This window comes from Callorhinus ursinus, unplaced genomic scaffold, assembly GCF_003265705.2.
Source record: "Callorhinus ursinus isolate GAN/ISIS: 27379988/994484 unplaced genomic scaffold, GSC_fseal_2.0 scaffold20, whole genome shotgun sequence".
In the NCBI taxonomy this organism is placed as follows: Eukaryota; Metazoa; Chordata; class Mammalia; order Carnivora; family Otariidae; genus Callorhinus; species Callorhinus ursinus.
This window is the reverse complement of record NW_027397082.1, coordinates 4705716-4727156: the sequence shown is the minus strand read 5'-3', so window position 1 is coordinate 4727156 and position 21441 is coordinate 4705716. Positions and strand designations below refer to the sequence as shown.

Genomic DNA, 21441 nt, shown 5'->3' with positions numbered 1-21441 from the left:
GGAAAAAAAAGTCTTGGAAGACGCTGCCCTGATTAAATCTTAGCCAATATTTGGACGTGGTGGGGGGAGAAAAGAACGCAACAAAGAGCCTTCACTGCTAGAGCACACAGTTTTAAGAAAGCTAGTTAGGATGTTTTTTAAGTGTCTTTTCTATGCAGCTGTACACGGAGACATAGACACGTCCACTAACTTAGATGAGAGTATCTTTCCTAAATAAAAAGTGGCAAACATGATTTCCTTTTCTTAGGGGGACAGAACACATGGATCTAATAAGGAAAATTAGCGAGTGAGAAATTTTTAAAATTAAATCTCCACACGATCTCCTTAACCGGAATAACAATGTGGCAGTTTAGCTCAGATCAGTAAGCAACAGCCCTCTTTATGAGTGATAAAGTAGTTACTGTGATTTAATAAACTCCAGGGCAGAAAAGTATAGCAATGAGAGTTATGGACTCTATGTGACAATGAAAGCGGATGCTTCTTGCATCACAGACTGTCAGGACGATTGGAAGAAAAATACAATTTTACTGGACACTTTACCAATGCTTGAAAAATAGTAATTTTCAGGTTCTTTTAGTAGCTGGTTTATACAAACTGAGATTCAGAGGTACAAAGTAATTTAGAACCTGAATTATACTTCGAAAATCAAGGAAGAGCAAAGTGCCAATTCCTTTCACCCACATTTCTAGTTAAAGGAAAATGCTCAGAATCTTAAACTTCACTGTAGACGTGTATGCTTATTGACATTTGTTTGGCTTAAAAAAAAAAAATGAAGTACACCCAAGTGCGAAACCCAACAAAGTTAAGCAAAAAGCACTGGGCTCACGTAACACAAAGAGAGATTACTTTTGCTTCATTTAAGCTTAATTAACCTGCAATTATGATTAAACTCAGGGGAAAAAAATTTCTCTCCAAATTAAATACAAAAATGTATTACTTCCTAAGTCTGTCCAAAGTTCTTATTATGTTAATATTCAAATTCATAAAGCAGCACTCAATGGCCAGAAACATCTCTAACCTTGACATTTTTTCAGGGGTAATAATAATCTGCAGCAAATGCAGGCCAACCAAAAACCACTTAACTAATTAGTAGTTGCAGTCACCGAGAAAAACATGAATCAACACTGTTATTACAAGTGGCACATTTGAGTGGCATCTAATTATGACTTGATGAGCACGATACTTGCATTATCAACATTACTACTGCATCCCATCAGGGCCTAAAAGCTGCTGATGGCATTGACTTCGAGAAACTCCCACTCAATGGTACAGCAGCACCCAACAATCGGCTTGGCAGGGGCCCCCCTCACTAAATGACACGTTAAGCGTAATTACTGGTAGACATGGTAAATAAACAGGATTGGAAGTGAAAATTGTACCAAGTGCATAAGACACAATCTGACACATTGGAAGTGGCAGCCTTAATTGAGAGTTTCTTTGACTGCTCAAGATCATTTCAACTGCATTTCTCCGAGGACAGTGATTATAACTGTGGAGACAGACGGCATAATGGTATCAGCGGCGCTGACAGAGCTGTGAATTAAATTGTATCTGCTGTTGTGTGAGCCTTGATGAGAGGTACAGATGCCTTAGTGGTCTTATCATTATAACACAATGGTCATGTTGTCATCAACCTTTCTGGCTCCAATTGAAAAGAAATGATTGTGTGTGGAGGCTCTGCCCCCCCCTTCCACACCACCCCCCTCTCCTCTTCTATCTCTTGTTCTGAATAGAACCAATTTTCAGAGAGCTATGAAATCACGCAATAGGTCCTAAAATGCAGCTGCTTGGCATACAAACGGGTCCCCATTAAACTGGAATCACACACAATATGTGTTTATGCCAGAAGAACAAATAGAAGCTGAACACAGGCCAAGTTTATTCACACACACAAAGCCCATGTAGCTCTTCATCAATATAATTGCCTTTTATATTGTAGTTTAAATAATAGGCTCTATTATTTCCTTAAAATCCTAATATTCTTGGCATTTTATCACTATGTTTACAAGGTAGGTTCTTCAAAAATGTGAAGGAAAGAGAAAAGAAACCTATACAATTTTTACAACATCAAATATTACTTTGAATTTTTAGCCTTAACTACTTGACTTCTTCTGCCACAATCTGGTATTTCCACCATCATAACAAAAACATAAACACTCTGCATGTTTCATAGGAATTTGACTTTTTATTCAGTAACATTCTTGCTCAGGGAAGAGTAAGGAAAAATCATTCCACATAGCAAGGTTTAGGCCCAGCAAAAAGAAACACACACACACACACACACACACACACACACACACACACACACACACATTTATTTTCTGAATATTTTGTAAAAAGCTGCCCTGTAATTTAACTTAATAAAACTTACATAGGCAGCACTAGCCCACATTTTTCTCCAATTCTCATACAGCAGGCCCCATCTAATACGTTTTTTTTAATCTCTTTCTCTAAGAGGGAACAGTAGAAATCAAAAGCTGTGCTTTGATTTCTAGTTTAAAAAAATTATCTCAATGCTAAATAGGGAGCAAGGAAACCTATCGACTTTCTAGATTTAAAAGAAAAGAACATGTTTCAGAGGGCATTTATATCTTTAAAAAGCACGACCCCATTGCTAAAACCGCAAGTCAGGTTACATGACACAAAACAGAAATTTTTGTAACATATAATTTTATTTGCACCTTTCAAAGGATGAAAGTTTTTTTAAAAAACCTTTAATTTGTTCATTTAGTTTTTGGTCCTATGGTGCTAAATTCAGGCTTATCTCATAATATCCACAGACCATGAGTGATAACTACACCTAAAATATCTGTAATTTGGATGACATAGAGCCTTAAAACAGAAGAAAGATGAATCCTGGTCTTTTAGAAACACATACTGAAATATTTATATTCATTTATGATGAAATTATCATTAAATGATATGACGACTGGAATTCATTTCCAAATAATCTGAGGTCAGTGAGAATGGATGTATGGACAGAGATGAAAGTGGACTGGCCAGGAGCTGGTAACTGTTGAAGCTGAATGATGGATACATGGGGGTTCATTGCATTATTTTCTCTTTTGTATAATAAGCTTGATATTTTCCGTAAGAGTTGTTTTTAATGACTCTGACAACTCAGAAGCATAAGCTAAAAGTACACCAATGATTGCTTCCACCAGTCTAGTTGAATCAGCAAAATTTTTTTATCCTCTTCATGACCCCAAAACACTCTAACATACTTGCCATCATGGAATGGAGGGCAACTGGGTTTTTCCTTTTTACTTGTTTTTGTCTTTTATTAACTACAAGCATTACAGCAGCGATTTTGCTTTACTCACATCTGACTCTCTTGCACCTGGCACACTGCTAGGTATAAACTAGGCAGTCACGTCTGTGTTTGCTTGAATGCCTGGAAAAATCTATCGGGCCTAGATCTGTCTGTGGACACCCCTTTATAAGAATGTTCTCTCTAGAACAGAACTACTTAGGACACAACCACCATCACCCACTAGTGGGCCAACTGTGTGTTCAGCCTGTGCTAAACCCTTTCCACGTGCTCTGTGGTGAGTCCTCACGACAGGCTTAGGAGGTAGGTATCATCACAGCAATTTTCTATTTGAGAACATCAAAGCCCAGAAAAGTCAAGTAGCATATATCCCAAAATAGCGTTCTAACTGGTAAAGCCCAGCTAAACTAATTTCTAGGCCATTCCAATTTTCTAGGCTTCTTTCTAACTTGTATTCAAATGTGACACCACCCATGGGACTGCCCTGAGCAAAACTCCTCTCCATCCAGCCAACCCTCAGTAATGCCTAGATGCAGGATGTCTCTGCAGCATACATGGTGAGCACGCTGTACGTTCTCCTGCAACATCAGATCCCTTGAGAGGTCTTCACAGTGTGGAAACAGTGATGCGCTGGCAGGTGTGTGGGAAAACAGGTATGTCCTAACACACAGCAAAGGCTCTCATGTTCTGGCTGAAAGACATGAGAGGCCGTTAGTTACTTCTCACACATGAATCTGTCTCCCTAGGGAACGTGGCTTTGCTCTGCAGTGGTGCTCTTTGTGCAGGAAGACAGGAGAAGAGGCTCAGGAAGAGCTGGGGGAGGGCGGAAAATGGCAGGGAGATACGGACGAAACCAGCTAAGAAGAGCATGGTCACCTAGGTGAGTAGAGCCCGCCGACCTGAGGGAGCTCTTCCTGAGGCTCTTCCCTCACTGAGATCTGGGCCTAGTCGGTCAACATGACGGTCAGGCAGCATTCAACTTAGCGCCTGAAGATACTTTTCCCCCAGGGCTGTCCAAGTGTCAAGACCAGGGTCTGAAAACTCACTCATGAACGGACTCGCGGACTCTTCACGCTGAAGGGCACTCAGGCTCGGGATGGGACAGTAAATGAGATGGTGGTAGCAGCAGCTAACAATTATCCAGCACTTAAACTATAATGCCAGGTACTGTGTTCAGCACTTTTTACATGAATTATCTCATTTATTCCTTGAACATCCTATGAGGCAGGGTCATTTATCCCAATTTGACTAATGCAGAAATTGCTCAGGACTACGTGGGTGCACATCAAATGGTGCTTTTTACTGGTGGTAACCGCTGCAATCCCTTCCAAATCGGAAATTCTGCTCTCTGTTCAAAAGTCAGCAACATTTACCCCAGACACAATGTTTTAACAAATATTTCGAGTTTTCGTCGTCCCCATTTTCTGTTCTTTTGAGACGGAGTCAAGAGTCAGCATTCTGTACCCCTAAGTTAATACATTAACTTTAAATTAATTAAGCTGACTTAGAAAAGTCAAAAATTCAATGCATACAACAACAAGGATCGTTGTACTAACCTTTCAATCGATTCTTTCACAGGCTTTGAGTTGCTCATAAGGAAAAATGTGAATTTTTATTAAACTATCAAAGATATTTAGAGGAAGAAACAAAGGGAAAAAGGAAGTGGGAGAAGAAAGCAGTTTACTTGTTACTCTAAAGGTAGGCTGATTTGGGGAGAAGCTCCTTCCATTTCTGCAGAACGCAAGAGGCAACATGCATACTACCTGCCCAACCAAAGCATTTTATAAGTCCGACCCTAAGAACTTGAACTACTCCTACTACACAAAGCATGCCAATCCACTATCAATAATTAATTTGAGAACATGAATTGGTAACAATGTCGATGGTATAACTCACTGTGACCCAGGGTCAGCAAAAGTGTAAGAACATCAAATTAATCCTGCATTAGAGAAGAAGAAAGTCCTACGCAATTGCAATTCATACATTCACAAATAAAAGATATTTCTGTCATAGCATATTGGCCTCCAAAGAAAAGTAACATCAACAATATTCCCCTGAGGTTTTGTTACAGCCAGACACCTGAAATAAACTGGCTATTGAAATGAACTATAATGTTCCATTTTCATGGCTGTTTAACCTTCAACAAGAATAAAATGTTCTGTTGTGTAGTTACCAAGTCAACACTTTACGATATAATCAAACAGCCTGATACAGCATCTACAGAAAGCTGGAGAAAGACCCAGCTTCCAAGGGGGAGGGCCATCTTTTCCTGCTAAGGTCTGGTCCTTTTCCCATGACCTATTTCCTTCTGATCCTTCTGAGTGTGATCAGATACATTCTGTCTTAGGGAATAAGGTAATGACAGATTTGCATGACGCACAAAAATACCACAGCAAAAATTTAGAAGATTACTACAGCTTTTGTGGGAATACAACATTTCTTGGTGAGAGGGCCATCTCAAACATTCAGACTCTTAAGAATATGTAAGTTCTGTTAACTAGAATTCCTTTTCTATGAATTAATGTAAGAAACAAATCAGACCACTGTAAAGATGTGTAAGAATACTTGACATGGCATTACTTAGAATATCTAAAACTCAGAAATAATCCATCTATCACTGAATGTTTAAATAAATTAGGGTATTGTCATGTAATAGGATACAGGAAAAAATATACATCCCTACTAACATGCAAAGATGACCATAATATACCACTCACTGAAAAAAAGCAGGCTGCAAAACCGAATGCAAAGCATGACTTTATTTTCTGTAGACATAAATATTGCCCACAGATAAAAGACCAAGAAAGAAAGACTATAAAATGCTAACACTGCCTTTTCTCAAAGAGTCAAGACAACAAGCAATTTTTGTTCTCCTTTAACTGTCCTGCATAGTAAAATTTTTTTATAACAAGTGCAAACTGTCTTTTATAATAACATACTCATGAAATAATGGTCATTCCATTTGTTTGAAAATCACAGTAATGTCAGGACATTTTTTGGGGGGCAAATGGGAAGACAATTCTTGCTTTCTCGGATGCCCAATGCAGCAGCAATTAAACATAGGGGACGTGTCTACCCACATAATTCCCAAACACAGTTATGTGTGTTATAATAATTCCAACGAAATGCTTACATACTTTTCTGAAATTCCTCCAGTTTTTTAACAGCTTCATCTCGTTCTTGCCTAATTTTGTCACACTGAAAGGAGAAAACACAGAAATGTTAAATTTGTGTCACAAGTTTGGGAAGGCAAGAAAGAGCAAACGTATAACCAGTAACAGTTTTATGAAAAGAAAACAAAAATTAAAAACCTTTAAAAAGCATTAACGGTCACATGGTACTTACACTACTCAACGAGCATGGTCTTTGTACCATCTGTGTCTGGCCACTTGCCTTGGACCTTCCAAGATAATGAGTCATCTTAGTGCTCATTATCTCCTCAGGAACAGACCAATTTAACATCCTTGAGTTCAAATTACTCATTCTTTTAAGAGAATATACGTGCCGATTTTTAAGTAGGTATTTTGCTAATACGGTGAACACCCCACGCATCTGCAGGTCAGATTCCCTGAAACTGGGTAGCGACGAACTCTCCAGAACTATCCAGAACACTGGTGCACAGCCGGAAGTGGCACCTACTTGAAGACAAACTGCTGCCATGCGCCCCCTTGAAATCTTCAGTTAAGGAAAAATATCCTCATATCCTTAAAATTCCAAATAGAAGGTAGCAAATTAAAATAAGAAAAAAATAAAATATTCCCAAATAAGCATATATCATTTACATAAACTAATTTTTAGTTTTTAAAAGGTGGGCGGACTCACTGAAAACACGAGGAGGAGGTAAGACCATAAAAGCCAAAAGTAACTATTAAGGCATGAGGACCTTTCAGGGTATCTAGTATAGAAACAAGGATCCATTATTTTAACAGGCCCTCAAAGTATTAATGAATTTTATAAACACCTCATGTTCATTATGAGGACTGATTCAACTTATTGTGAATTTCACAAAACAGGTTAAGTGTAACACATTTTAGAAAGATTTTCATCAAAAAGGTCTAAAACTTCAAAAAGTGATTTTTAACTATTAAGAGCAATAATTAAAAACTGAATTTTCTGGGAATACTATAATACTGTAACAAGAGGGTCATGTGAGCAAAACACAACTTTTTTTTTTTTTAAAGATTTTATTTATTTGAGAGAAAGAGTGAGCAAGCGAGAAAGCATGAGCAGGGGCAGAGGGAGAAGCAGGCTCCCTGAAGAGCAAGGAACCCGACATGGGGCTCAATCCTGGGACTCCAGGATCATGACCTGAGCAAAAGGCAGATGCTTAACTGACTGAGCCACCCAGGAGCCTCAGTAAAACAAAACCTTAAATTATATTTTAATCCTACTGTGCCAGATAAATATATTGGGATTTCATGCTTTTGGATATTTATTTCAAATTTCAATGGCTAAAAAATTATGATACCACTGGTAATTTGGAAAACCCAAATTAAGACAGTGAGACAGTCTCATCTAATAGACGAGCAAAAACTGAAAAAGTTTGCTATCAGGAGTTGAAAACTGTCATATACTGCTGGTGGGAATGTCAAGAGACATAACTAGTTTGGAAATAAACTATCAAAATTGAAAATGCATACGCCCTATGACTCAGCAATACCACTTCTACTTTTTTTTTTTGAATTTTTATTTTTAAGTAATCTCTATACCCAGCGTGGGGCTCAAACTCATCACCCCCGAGATCAAGGGTCACCTGCTCTTCTGACTGAGCCAGCCGGGCACCCCTGCAATTCCACTTCTAGATTCTATTACTGGAATCTCTAGTAATGTTCCACATACACATTCAGCATAAATCATGGTATATTCCTATAACACGTTAGAGAACAGTGAATGAATGAACATAAGCTGTATGTGTCAACCTATACCTCAAAAGCCGTAATAGTGAATAAGAGGAGCTGGAGAATCCATGGTAATATATACCTTAAGCAAATAAAATCACTTTATAGACTTAGACTATAAATGTATGTTTCATGATACATATGGCATATATAAAAATATAAAAAGACAAAATAGAAGGATACATACAAAATTTATCACATTAGTTATCTCTTAAAATAGAGGGAAGGGGACCAGGGCTGGGTGACACAGAGGATCTTCAATTATATCTGTAGCATTTTTTTAAGTTTTTAAAGTTAATTCTTTTCTTTTTAAGATTTATTTATTTATTTGAGAAAGAGGGAGAGAGGGCACGAGAGTGGGGTGAAGGGGACAGGGAGAGAGAATCTCAAGCAGACCCCCTGCTGAGCGTGGAGCCTGATGTGGGGCTCCATCTCAGGACCCTGAGATCATGACCTGAGCCAAAACCAAGACTCAGACACTTAACTGACTGAGCCACCCAGCCACCCCAAAATAACAGTTAATTCTGTGGGTTACATATTTGTTGTTATTCTCTGCCCTTCTCTGTGCTTTAAAATATTTTTTTTAATTTAAAAAAATTAAGTCAACAGTTCGGTCTTCCCCTTTAATGTCTCAAGAACTGAAACCTGAAAAGTCTGTATCTTCATTTATATGGGTAAATCCATTCTGGCAAGAGTACATGAAACAAGTCCTAATGCTAAATTAGCAAGGCTGTTTACCAAACCCTGACTTAGGAGGGGTCAGGCTGGGCCATTTCCTTAAGGAGGATGCATATTTTTTCATTAAGGTTTTCTTGAGGAATCTCTCCTCTGTAAAAAAAAGTAATGCTGTCTAATATAGTTTCTACTTCCAACTTAACAAGTAAACTGTCTTTATTAATTTTTGGTGTTTAAAATTCTAAACACTAGAGTTCTGGATTCTCAAACAAGCTTTCTGAGATCCTTCCCCCACCAGACAGAGACTGCTGGCCTGCTGTTTCAGGAATGTTCTTGTTTTCTAGAAAGAGGCTTGTCTATGCGGTGCTTCCCCACCCCCCTGCCAGTCTGCACACTCACCTCCAACAATGCACAGTTTAGTCTAAAGCACAAAAGAAACAATTTCTGACTAGACTCACTCTCCTGAGTGATGACTGCCAAATCAAACAAATCTGCTGTTTTACCTTTTTTTTTTTTTTTTAAGATTTTTATTATTTGTCAGAGAGAGAGAGCACAAGCAGGGGGAGCAGCAGAGGGAGAGGGAGAAGCAGGCTCCTCACTGAGCAAGGATCCCGATGTGGGACTTGATCCCAGGACCCTGGGATCATGACCTGAGCCGAAGGCAGACGCTTAATGACTGAGCCACCCAGGCGCCCCTCTGCTGTTTTACTTTCAAATTAACTTCAGGTTTCTTCATCTGGCATTTCTGAAGGTGTTAAGACGCCCTGTGAAGAACTGTCTTTACCTAAGATTTGGTGCTTGGGAGCGCTGCCCCTGACTTAATACCACTTGGATTCTTCTATATACCTCTCAAAGCTCCACTTGAATTGTTACTTAAAATCAAAAGTCAGAGTTTTCACTGACACTTTGCATGACAAGAGCATTAAACCGGATGGCACTCTACCTACTCAGATCTGAAAAAGCCCGCCAACTGACATCACACAAGATCCACCATGCAGTTCCCGAGTACTGGTCATGAACAACACATGGCAATTTTACGGAGGCTTACACCAGCTTCCGAGAAGCAAAGCGTTATGCCCCTGCTCTCTGCTCCTAAGGCCCAGGTAGACGGGCTCTCGTTAATAACAGGTCTCAACATCACGGTCCTATTCCATTATGCCAGTAGCCAGTTTCCAGCATCCAGCCGTACGTTTTTACAGGAACCCTACAGACATCACCAGAGAATTCAGACGCTGTCACCCAACCCCAGCTGTACTCTATCACGGGTCTTCATTTTGCTTTGCTTTCTATTTTCTGCAACCACATTATGATAAAACTGGCAGCCACAGAATTTACCATCTGCTACGGATACTGAAAGGGGTGTGCGTTGGGGGGAGGGGGGACCTACACGTACGGCAAGTGCAGCTGACTTATCCCCAAACCAGAGCTGAACAAAATATGAAGGATGCACCCGTTTACTAAGCAGAAATCCAGGCATCCGCTTATTTCATCATTTTAGGTGAACCCGGCAAAATAGCTCGCAACCTTTCTCTCCTTCTACCAACAGGGAAGTCAGCAAGGATTCTGGGCCTCTACGGGAGAGGGTTATGTCTCTGTGTCCTGCAGAAGCCCCTCACCCATCCTGCCCCTTCCTCTACCCTGCCCAGGCAGCTGCAGCATTTGTAGAAACGGCCTCTTTTTGTGTGAGAATTGCTCATGAAGACTTTGCAATAGCAACAGATGTGAGGGCCCACATCACTGAATTAGGATGCCCAGCGACTCTCTGGAGAGCTTGTGGCCGGGGCAGAACCCAGCAGCTTGAGCATGGCTACTTTCCACAAGCTGGATAACATGAGGTCTCTTCTAGAGTCCAGGGTGGCTCATTATGAAGTGGTGCACTGACCAGAGGTTGGCCTTGCCGGTTTCGAATAGGAGAGGCCCTAGTCTCAATATGAAAAGCTCTGGCCATGTTCCGTATCTGTTCTGTGAGCTTCATCCAGGCAGATACCTGGCTTCCGAGACTCAACTGGCATTTCAAAGCACTGGCAGAATGATTGGCAGAGGTTGAGTGTCTCCAGTGGGAACTGGCAGCACTGAACCTCCCCCACTGAAATGGGCAGCTCCCTTCCTTCTCCCCCACACATCAACTACCGTTTAGACCAAAGTGTCTGCCTCACAGGCTCAGCAGAGAGCCAGAGAAGTTGTAGATACTAAGATGTCTTTATATGCTGCCGGGCGTATAGTTAATGCAAGGAAAACCCCAATATTCTGAACTGTGTCTAGCCTCCACTAATATAAACATTCATTTTGATCTCTAAGGTGCACGAATGCAGTGGAGGGCTGCCAACCTATAAAAAGTCCTGTTTGGGGCCCAAGAAGTGCACACATGGCTGCACACACACACCATCGACAAAGCAGACAATGTACACAAGGCAAGGGCCTTCGTCGAGGGAATCCACCATAACCACTGAATGCCTCGATCTCCTTCCTCCGAGCCCTAAACAACCTATTGACACAGCACCCACACAGGCCAGGCACTGTGTTAAGTCCTGGGGTCGGGGGAGGCCAGGGGGAACCTAACATCGTGCTCTCACAAGGCTTATGATCTACCAAAAAGATCAACAATGAAGCAAGCAATTTATAAGAACACTTGCTCTGAGGGGGGAAATGCTGCACTACAGGGACACGGTGCAGAGGCTCTAACACCAGATCTGAAAAGGTCTCAGCGTGCCACCATTTCTACTGCTTTTTCTTGAAGTTCACTCCCTTTGTGTCCAGTTACAAGATTTAAAAATGTAAACATGCACAGCATCAGATTTGCACATAGTTACCTATTTTAGGTTCTTTGGTGATGCATGTAGAGGACCATCAAAGTCATTTCTAATAATACTGGACAATCCTATTGTTCCACCTATGGAAGTTTGGCTAGAACTCAACTGTGCTTGTCCTTAAAGAACACAATAAAAGAAATCATTCCCACTTAGATGGAATTCCTTTCACTCTCTTTCTCTTTTGGTGGTGTTCTTTCTTCCAATTCAAAGTTCTTTCCCTCCAATTTTCAGTAGCTGCCCCCTGAAGCTGTCTTGCAGCATTCTCCAAATTCTAGGTATTGTGTGTTAGATGGAAACACATGTCATCAGAACAGAGATCCTTGCTCTTTGTTTCTGGATAGATTGCTGTTAATAAGAGACTCATTTTCACTTTCAAACTGCTAAGTAATTACTTTTTCTCTGGCACAACCACTTGCCACTCTGTTCTAAAGAAACTGCATGTATGTGGATGTATTATGCATGAACAGTTAGCATAATGGATGCATATCTTGCTCTTTAAAGTAGCTTCTTTGCTGATTTTTTTTTTAAATAAAATACTTTGCGACCTTCACCTCTGAAATTGACACAAGAGAAAGAAATCCTAACAATAGACAATGCAGCCAAGATGCAAACAGTATCATATATCTTGCTTCTTGAAACATAAGTCTTGGAAAGTGTCTGCCTCATTCCCTTTCATTCATTGTTCCTGGCAAGCTGACAGATCCGCCTGATGCACTGTTACAGTAGCTCATCCAAACGACTTCTAATCAGCCACTTAAACATGTATTCATTTCAAAACTCAATCTCAAGACATAATATTAAATATAAATACTTACTGTTTAAAGGCAGATATTCTTCTATTATACACATTCCCTTCTTTTTACGCACACTCCACACACACCCCAGCCACCCTGAGAAATGTGAAAGCTATTCCCTTAAAAGCTCAGTGAGGCTTTGCCCCCCATACAGGAAAAAGCCCCAAACAATTATGACAAAGACCCTGAGTGAGTCATAAGGGGAATGCCCTTCAATTGTAGGAGCATGACTAACGTATGAATATGGGGACTGCTTCACAAGCAATCACATTTTATTTGGTTGATTCCAAAATATACAGTCTTCTATTTTTCCATACCTCAAAAAACAGATTTGAAAGTCTTGTTGACTTTCATGTGATAGGCTTTCTTATTTTTTAACATACTGCTGATAATGTCACTTAGGAACTAGGCAAAAAATAACAAAAAGTAGCACCCTTTCCATAATCTCCACTTACCCTGACATTAAAAGAAAAAACTGAACGTTTTACATTATAATCCAACCCCATACAATTTACTCGTACCCTATATAATATTTTGATAATAATTCTGGTTGATAAAAGGTGATAAGTAAATAAGAAATACACAGATGTTTTATGACAAAGAAGTAAACAATTCTGCTTGAGAAAAAGTTGGAGAAGACTTAAAAAAAAAAAAATAAGGGACATTTAAGCCAAGCATTAACAGCTAATAAGACTTTGTCACATGGTCTAGGGTAGGATCATTAGCTTTTTGTCCCTTTCCCATCCCACCTCCAAACCCCAGACACATTCACTTACAATAGTATAATTTATCATTTGTCCACGTGCCTATGTCCCTCATTAGAGTGGTTTTACTCAAGAGTGGGACCTTCGTCAATTTTTCTTTGTACTCCAGTACTCAAAAGGCATTCAGCAAATGGTCTTCCCTTCAAAAAAGCTTTCCTTATAAATTCAAACAGACTTTGATTCCATCCTCAAAGACAATGAGAAAAACCAGAAAATGATCAACATTACATTTTTCTTAAATAGGGATAACTGCAAAGGAAAAGATCATTGACACATTGGCCCACCCTTCCAAGTCTACTCCTCCCCCTGGCACACGTATATTAGAATCTGCATGCGCATGCACTCACACACGTGATGCTTCTGACATCAGACTCATTTCATATTTAACTTTCGTTTTTTTTTTTTAAGATTTTATTTATTTAATTGACAGAGAGAGAGAGAGAGAGACAGCGAGAGAGGGGACACAAGCAGGCGGAGTGGGAGAGGGAGAAGCAGGCTTCCCGCCGAGCAGGGAGCCCGATGCGGGGCTCGATCCCAGGACCCTGGGATCATGACCTGAGCTGAAGGCAGTCGCTTAACCAACTGAGCCACCCAGGCGCCCCAACTTTCGGTTTTTAAGTACAAACCTACAGATGGTCAAGACAAGTCCTGAGTCTGATAATCTGCTATGGAAAATTCATGAGCCAACAACAAAGAACGAAGAATAACACCAAGACCTTAGGGGAAACAGTCAATCAGCTCCCATGAGTTTACCAGCTTCAAAAAGAACATCTGTGGTCAGAAGACCCGTGTATGAATCTCGACTCTGTGAAGCCCCGAGGTTCTGTTGTCTGTGCACTAGAGCCGACCCGGGGCTATGTGGAGCATCAGAAGAGGAACGTAAGTGAGTGTATGTGACCCATGGTAGCTTCTTAATAATAAACACAGCCCCTTAAGCATAAACTCATGTCCTACCACTTGTCTCACCAGAGGAGATTCCAAACAGAGCATCAAAAGCTCTTATCCAGAGAAATCAAACCCTTTGTCTCTTCTTATTGATCAGGTTCATCATCTAGCAACAAAGATAGACTTAATGTGGACGTGTAGAAGGGAGAGAGAACGTGCAATGAATTTATTCTGGTCCCTTCCACTCATGCAAAATTCCCCCAGATCAAATTAACTATGGCAAAACGACCTCTACTTTAGATTCACTTTAGATCCTAATTTTAAACTCTGGTTTCGGGCTACAAGGGAAGGATGGCCATGTATATTTGCGGATATGGCCTGGACAAAGCTCACTAGGCCAGGCACAAGGAAGTGCTTTGCCAGAGAAAATAGTGTTCTCCGTTTAATACCTCCGGAACTAAAGCTGCTTTTACTCATTCTATGCTGTATGAAAGGCTTTTATTATATACTTCCATCCTTTGTAATATAGCCGCCCCCTTTTTTGGGAAAAAATCTGCAATAGTAAGCCTGTTAGTCCTTTAACAGAAGATAAACAGAATGCAGTGAACTTAACACCACTCTATTTTGTTTTACCCAACCACAGCATTCCATACTGAATTCATTTCTTTTCTCCCCATTTCTGTTAACAGTTATTTTTAAAGAATTAGCATAGAAGAAGGTCAGTAATGCATACAGATGTTACAGAAGTGTTAGGCCATATTCCATGTAGAGAAACATGCAAATAGTTAATAGGCAAAAGTAATTTAATAGTCCTCCTTTTGCCAAATGCATTTTACCTATAATTCCACTTGTGATGGTTCACTTAAGAACCTCACTGCGGAAAGTGGCTCTCAGTTAAATAACCACCAACACCACCAGCAACAGATGTTTATAGAACAAACATGACTCTGTGAAGCCCCGAGCTTCTGTTCGCTGTGCACTATTTTTAGGGCCATGGGAGGTGTATACGTAAGGAAGGATTAGAGGAGAGAAGAAAGAAAAAAAAATTTACTCTTCTGCCTCTCATGTTTCTCATATTCTTCTATATCCTTCCTTCATCACATGAAGACACCTGTGTGCTTTCTCCCCTTCTATCTTCCCGGTTAAGTCAAAGAGTTCTCCTGAATTAACCCTTCCAACTTGTCTCACTCTTTCCTCCGAGGCCAGGACACCTACAGAAAAGACTCAACTGGTATCTTCCTGGCTCTCTTTCCTAGAGCTGGAAGATGGTTGTGCATCTGGGCAAAGAGGTTCAAGCTACCTGGCCTGAGCATCCCCCACTGGGTCCACTCTGAGGTTATGGGGCATCAGGAACCAGGATCTAATCCCAAACTCCCCGCTTGTTGGCATCCTCAGGACATCTATAATTTGGGGTCATTACTGTGTTAGAATTAGGAATCTTGTCAAACTATTTTTCTGGGACTTTCTTACCACATTAGAGATGCATGTACCAACCACTTTTTATCACAGAGATCTTCATCACCCCCACCTACCTACCATTCCCTAAATCACCTGATGGAAAGAAGAGAAGAAACTGAAAGATTTCACAGAACATCAAAGATGTATTTGCAAATGAGCAAAGGAGCCTTAAAACTGGGTGAAAAAAGTCTGTTTGTGGGGGCGGACCAAGATGGCAGAGGAGTAGGAGGCCTGGATTTTGTCTGGTCTCAGGAATTCAGCTGAATAGGAATCAAACCATTCTGAACACCTACGAACTCAACAGGAGACCGAAGAAGAGAGTAGCAACAACTCTCTGAACAGAGAAGCGACCACTTTCTGGAAGGTAGGGCGTGCGGAGAAGTGAATCTGAGGCGATATTCGGGAGGATAGATGGCGGGGGAGGGGCCTCCGACAGCCGCTTCTGGCAAGTGATGGAGCCGCGGAGCACAAAATCGGAACTTTTAGAAGTCGGCTCCGCTGAGGGGCGTCACTCCAGTGGCTAAGCTGGGGGTGGAAACCTCATGAGACAGTGTGGTCCCAGGACCCTCGGGGTCACAGAAAGACCAGGGGTGCCTGAGTTAGGCAGAGCTCCAGGGTATCAGAGCGGGGAAGCCAGTTGCAGAGACGGAGCCTAGGTGCGGGCTCTCAGCTCGGGGTTGCCATAAACTGTGATCAGTGACAGTCGGGCCACTGCTCCTCCAGCAGGGACCCAATGAGTGGCAGATGCGGGGAGACTCCCCTTCCTCCCCCAGGAGGAGCGGTGCGGAGGGATCTGCTGGGTTGGTTGATCTCTACACGGGGTCGGGTGCCAGAGATAGAAACGCTCGGTCACAGGCCGGGCGAGCACAGAGTGCGGCCAGAGACCGGGGAGGCGGGAGTGACTGCTTTTCTCTGGGGGCGCACTAAGGAGCGGGGCCCCGAGTTCTCAGCTCCTCCGAGTGGAGATTGGAAGGCCACCATTTTCTCCCTGGGCCTCCAAAGCTGTACCAGAGCTTGCACGGAACAAAAGCTCCTGAGAGCAAACCCCAGCAGCTTGCTTAGCCCGGACCGACAAGGGCGGGGCAATTCCGCCTCCAGCAAAGACATTTGGGAACCACGGCAACAGGCCCCGCCCCCAGAAGATCAGCACGACCAGCCAGCAAGCCAAGACCAAGTTTACCGATCAAGGAGAACGGGACAACTCCAGCGCTAGGGGAATAATGCACATAGAATTCATGGCTTTTTTTTACCATGATTCATTAGTTTTTCAAAGTTAATTTTTTTAACTGTTTTTTTAATTTTTCGTTTTCCCTTTTTCAACCATCTTATCAATCCCTTTTTTTAAAAAAATATTTTTTTTTTCATTTTTAGAGTCAAATTTTATCCCTTCATAGTACTTACCCTTATTTTTGGCATATATATATAAGTTGTTCTCTCTTTAAAATTTTGAGATACAGTTTCTTCTAAAAGATCAAAATATACCCTAAATCACTAGTGTATGGCTTTGTTCTAGTCTCCTGCCTGATCACATTCTCTCCTTTTTTTCTTTTTTAAATCTTTCTTTTTTCAAACAACTTCTTATCAATTCCTTTTATAAAATCTTTTATAATTTTCAACTTTACAGTCATCTTCCATCCCTTCATTGTATCAACCATATATAAGTCTTTCTTCCTCTAAAATTTTAGGAGGCACTTTTTTCGAACAGACCAAAATGCGCCCCAAATCTAGTGTGTGGCACTGATCTATGCACTAGCCTGATCATATTTGATCACATTCTGGTTTTCTTTTTTATATTGTTCTGTTTTTGTTTTTATCTTTTTCTTTTTTTTCTTTTTCTTTCTTTTCTCTTTCTTTTCTCTTTCTTTCCCTTTCTTTTCCCCTGGTTTCAGGTCTTTTCTGATTTGTATACAGTATATTTCCTGGGGACGTTGTAAACCTGTTAGCATTTTGTTCTCTCATTCATCTATTCTCCTCTGGACAAAATGACAAAACGAAAAAAAATCACCTCAGCAAAAAGCACAAGAGGTAGTACCGTCTGCCAGGGACCTACTCAATATGGACATTAGTATGATGTCGGACCTAGAGTTCAGAATCATGACTTTAAAGAAACTAGCTGGGCTTGAAAAAAGCGTGGAAGTTATTAGAGAATCCCTTTCTGGAGAAATAAAAGAACTAAAATCTAACCAAGTCAAAATCAAAAAGGCTATTAATGAGGTGCAACCAAAAATGGGGGCACTAACTGGTAGGATAAATGAGGCAGAAGAGAGAATCAGTGATATAGAAGACCAAATGATGGAAAATAAAGAGGCTGAGAAAAAGAGAGAGAAACAACTACAGGATCACGAGGGCAGAATTCCAGAGATAAGTGATACGATAAGACGAAACAACATTAGAGTAACTGGGATCCCAGAAGAAGAAGAAAGAGAGAGAGGGGCAGAAGGTATACTGGAGCAAATTATAGCAGAGAACTTCCCTAATGTGAGGAAGGAAATAGGCATCAAAATCCAGGAGGCACAGAGAACCCCCCTCAAAATCAATAAAAATAGGCCAACACCCCGACATCTAATAGTAAAACTTACGAGCCTCAGAGACAAAGAGAAAATCCTGAAAGCAGCTCGGGAGACGAGATCTGTAACCTACAATGGTAGAAATATTAGATTGGCAATAGACCTATCCACAGAGACCTGGCAGGCCAGAAAGGACTGGCATGATATCTTCAGAGCACTAAACGAGAAAAATATGCAGCCAAGAAGACTATATCCAGCTAGGCTCTCATTGAAAATAGAAGGAGAGATAAAAAGCTTCCAGGACAAACAAAAACTAAAGGAATTTGCAAACGCGAAACCAGCCCTACAAGAAATACTGAAAGGGGTCCTCTAAGCAAAGAGAGAGCCTAAAAGCAGCATAGACCAGAAAGGAACACAGACAATATACGGTAACAGTCACCTTCCAGGCAATACAATGGCACTAAATTCATATCTTTCAATAGTTACCCTGAATGTAAATGGGCTAAATGCCCCAATCAAAAGACACAGGCTATCAGATTGGATTAAAACACAAGACCCATCGATATGCTGTCTGCAAGAGACTCATTTTAGACCCAAAGACACCCCCACATTGAAAGTGAGGGGGTGGAAAACCATTTACCATGCTAATGGACACCAAAAGAAAGCTGGGGTGGCAATCCTTGTATCAGACAAATTAGATTTTAAAACAAAGACTGTAATAAGAGATGAGGAAGGACACTATATCCTACTTAAAGGGTCTATCCAACAAGAAGATCTAACAATTGTAAATATCTATGCCCCTAACATGGGAGCAGCCAATTATATAAGGCAATTAATAACAAAAGTGAAGGAACACACTGACAACAATACAATAATAGGGGGGGCCTTTAACACCCCCCTGACTGAAATGAACAGATCATCTAAGCAAAAGATCAACAAGGACATAAAGACTTTAAATGACACACTGGACCAAATGGACTTCACAGACATATTCAGAACATTCCATCGCAAAGCAACGGAATACACATTCTTCTCTAGTGCCCATGGAACATTCTCCAGAATCGATCACATCCTAGGTCACAAATCAGGTCTCAACTGGTACTAAAAGATTGGGATTATTCCCTGCATATTTTCAGACCACAATGCTTTGAAACTAGAACTCAATCGCAAGAGGAAAGTCGGAAAGAACTCAAATACATGGAGGCTGAAGAGCATCCTACTAAAGAATGAATGGGTCAACCTGGAAATTAAAGAACAATTAAAAAAATTCATGGAAACCAATGAAAATGAAAACACAACTGTTCAAAAACTTTGGGATACAGCAAAGACAGTCCTGAGAGGAAAGTATATAGCAATACAAGCCTTTCTCAAAAAACAAGAAAGGTCTCAAATACACAACCTAACCCTACACCTAAAGGAGCTGGAGAAAGAACAGCAAATAAAGCCTAAACCCAGCAGGAGAAAAGAGAAATAATAAAGATCAGAGCAGAAATCAATGAAACAGAAACCAAAAGAACAGTAGAACAGATCAACGGAACTAGGAGCTGGTTCTTTGAAAGAATTAACAAGATTGATAAACCCCTGGCCAGACTGATCAAAAAGAAAAGAGAAATGACCCAAATCAACAAAATCATGAATGAAAGAGGAGAGATCACAACCAACACCAAAGAAATACAATTATAAGAACATATTATGAGCAACTCTCTGCCAGCAAATTAGATAACCTGGAAGAAATGGGTGCATTCCTAGAGATGTATCAACTACCAAAATTGAACCAGGAAGAAATAGAAAACCTGAACAGGCCTATAACCACTAAGGAAACTGAAGCAGTCATCAAAAATCTCCCAAAAACAAAAGCCCAGGGCCAGATGGCTTCCCAGGGGAATTCTATCAGACATTTAAAGAAGAATTAATACCTATTCTCCTGAAACTGTTCCAAAAAATAGAAATGGAAGGAAAATTTCCAAACTCATTTTGAGGCCACCATTACCTTGATCCCAAAACCAGACAAAGACCCCATCAAAAAAGAGAATTACAGACCAATATCCTTGATGAACATGGATGCAAAAATTCTCACCAAAATACTAGCCAATAGGATCCAACAGTACATTAAAAGGATTATTTACCATGACCAAGTGGGATCTATCCCTGAGCTGCAATGTTGGTTCAACATCCACAAATCAATCAACGTGATACAATACATTAACAAAAGAAAGAACAAGAATCATATGATCCTCTCAACAGATGCAGAAAAAGCATTTGACAAAGTACAGCATCCTCTCTTGATCAAAAGTCTTCAGAGTATAGGGATAGAGGGCACATACCTCAATATCATAAAAGCCATCTATGAAAAACCTACAGCGAATATCATTCTCAATAGGAAAAAGCTGAGAGCTTTTCCCCTAAGGTCAGGAACGCAGCAGGGATATCCACTCTCACCACTGCTATTCAACATAGTATTAGAAGTCCTAGCCACAGCAATCAGACAACCAAAAGAAATCAAAGGCATCCAAATTGGCAAAGAGAAAGTCAAACTCTCACTCTTTGCAGATGATATGATACTGTATGTGGAAAACCCAAAAGACTCCACCCCAAAACTGCTAGAACTCATACAGGAATTCAGTAAAGTGGCAGGATAGAAAATCAATGCACAGAAATCAGTGGCATTCCTATACACCAACAACAAGACAGAAGAGAGACAAATCAAGGAGTCGATCCCATTACAATTGCACCCAAAACCATAAGATACCTAGGAATAAATTTAACCAAAGAGGCAAAGGATCTGTACTCAGAAAACTATAAAATACTCATGAAAGAAATTGAAGACACAAAGAAATGGAAAAACATTCCATGCTCATGGATTGGAAGAACAAACATTGTGAAGATGTCAATGCTTCCTAGTGCAATCTACACATTCAATGCAATCCCCATCAAAATACTTTTTTCAAAGAAATGGAACAAATAATCCTAAAATTTGTATGGAACCAGAAGAGAACCCGAATAGCCAGAGGAATCTTGAAAAAGAAAAGCAAAGCTGGCGGCATCACAATTCCAGACTTCCAGCTCTATTACAAAGCTGTCATCATCAAGACAGTATGGTACTGGCACAAAAACAGACACATAGATCAATGGAACAGAATAGAGAGCCCAGAAATGGACCCTCAACTCTATGGTCAACTAATCTCTGACAAAGCAGGAAAGAATGTACACTGGAGAAAAGACAGTCTCTTCAACAAATGTGTTGGGAAAATTGGACAGCCACATGCAGAAGAATGAAACTGGACCATTTCCTTACACCACACACAAAAATGGACTCCAAATGGTTGAAAGACCTAAATGTGAGACAGGAGTCCATCAAAATCCTAAAGGAGAACACAGG

At 40.6% G+C, this 21441-nt stretch overlaps 1 protein-coding gene across 6 annotated transcripts in view; it reads right to left on the bottom strand.

The window, feature by feature from the left end:
• The window catches only part of SHTN1 (shootin 1), a 104253-nt gene that overhangs the window by 67130 nt on the left and 15682 nt on the right, over positions 1-21441 (bottom strand). For 4 of the 6 annotated variants that reach the window (XM_073904134.1, XM_073904135.1, XM_073904132.1 and 1 more), the window contains 2 exons: positions 6617-6975; positions 6409-6469 (listed from right to left, as the gene is read on the bottom strand). In XM_073904134.1, coding sequence (XP_073760235.1) covers positions 6409-6469; positions 6617-6931 — 376 coding nt within the window. In that variant the 5' untranslated portion in view covers positions 6932-6975. Of the gene's footprint in view, positions 1-6408; positions 6470-6616; positions 6976-14178; positions 14264-21441 lie in introns of those variants that run through there. The other 2 variants (XM_073904133.1, XM_025880609.2) reach the window with 2 other exon arrangements.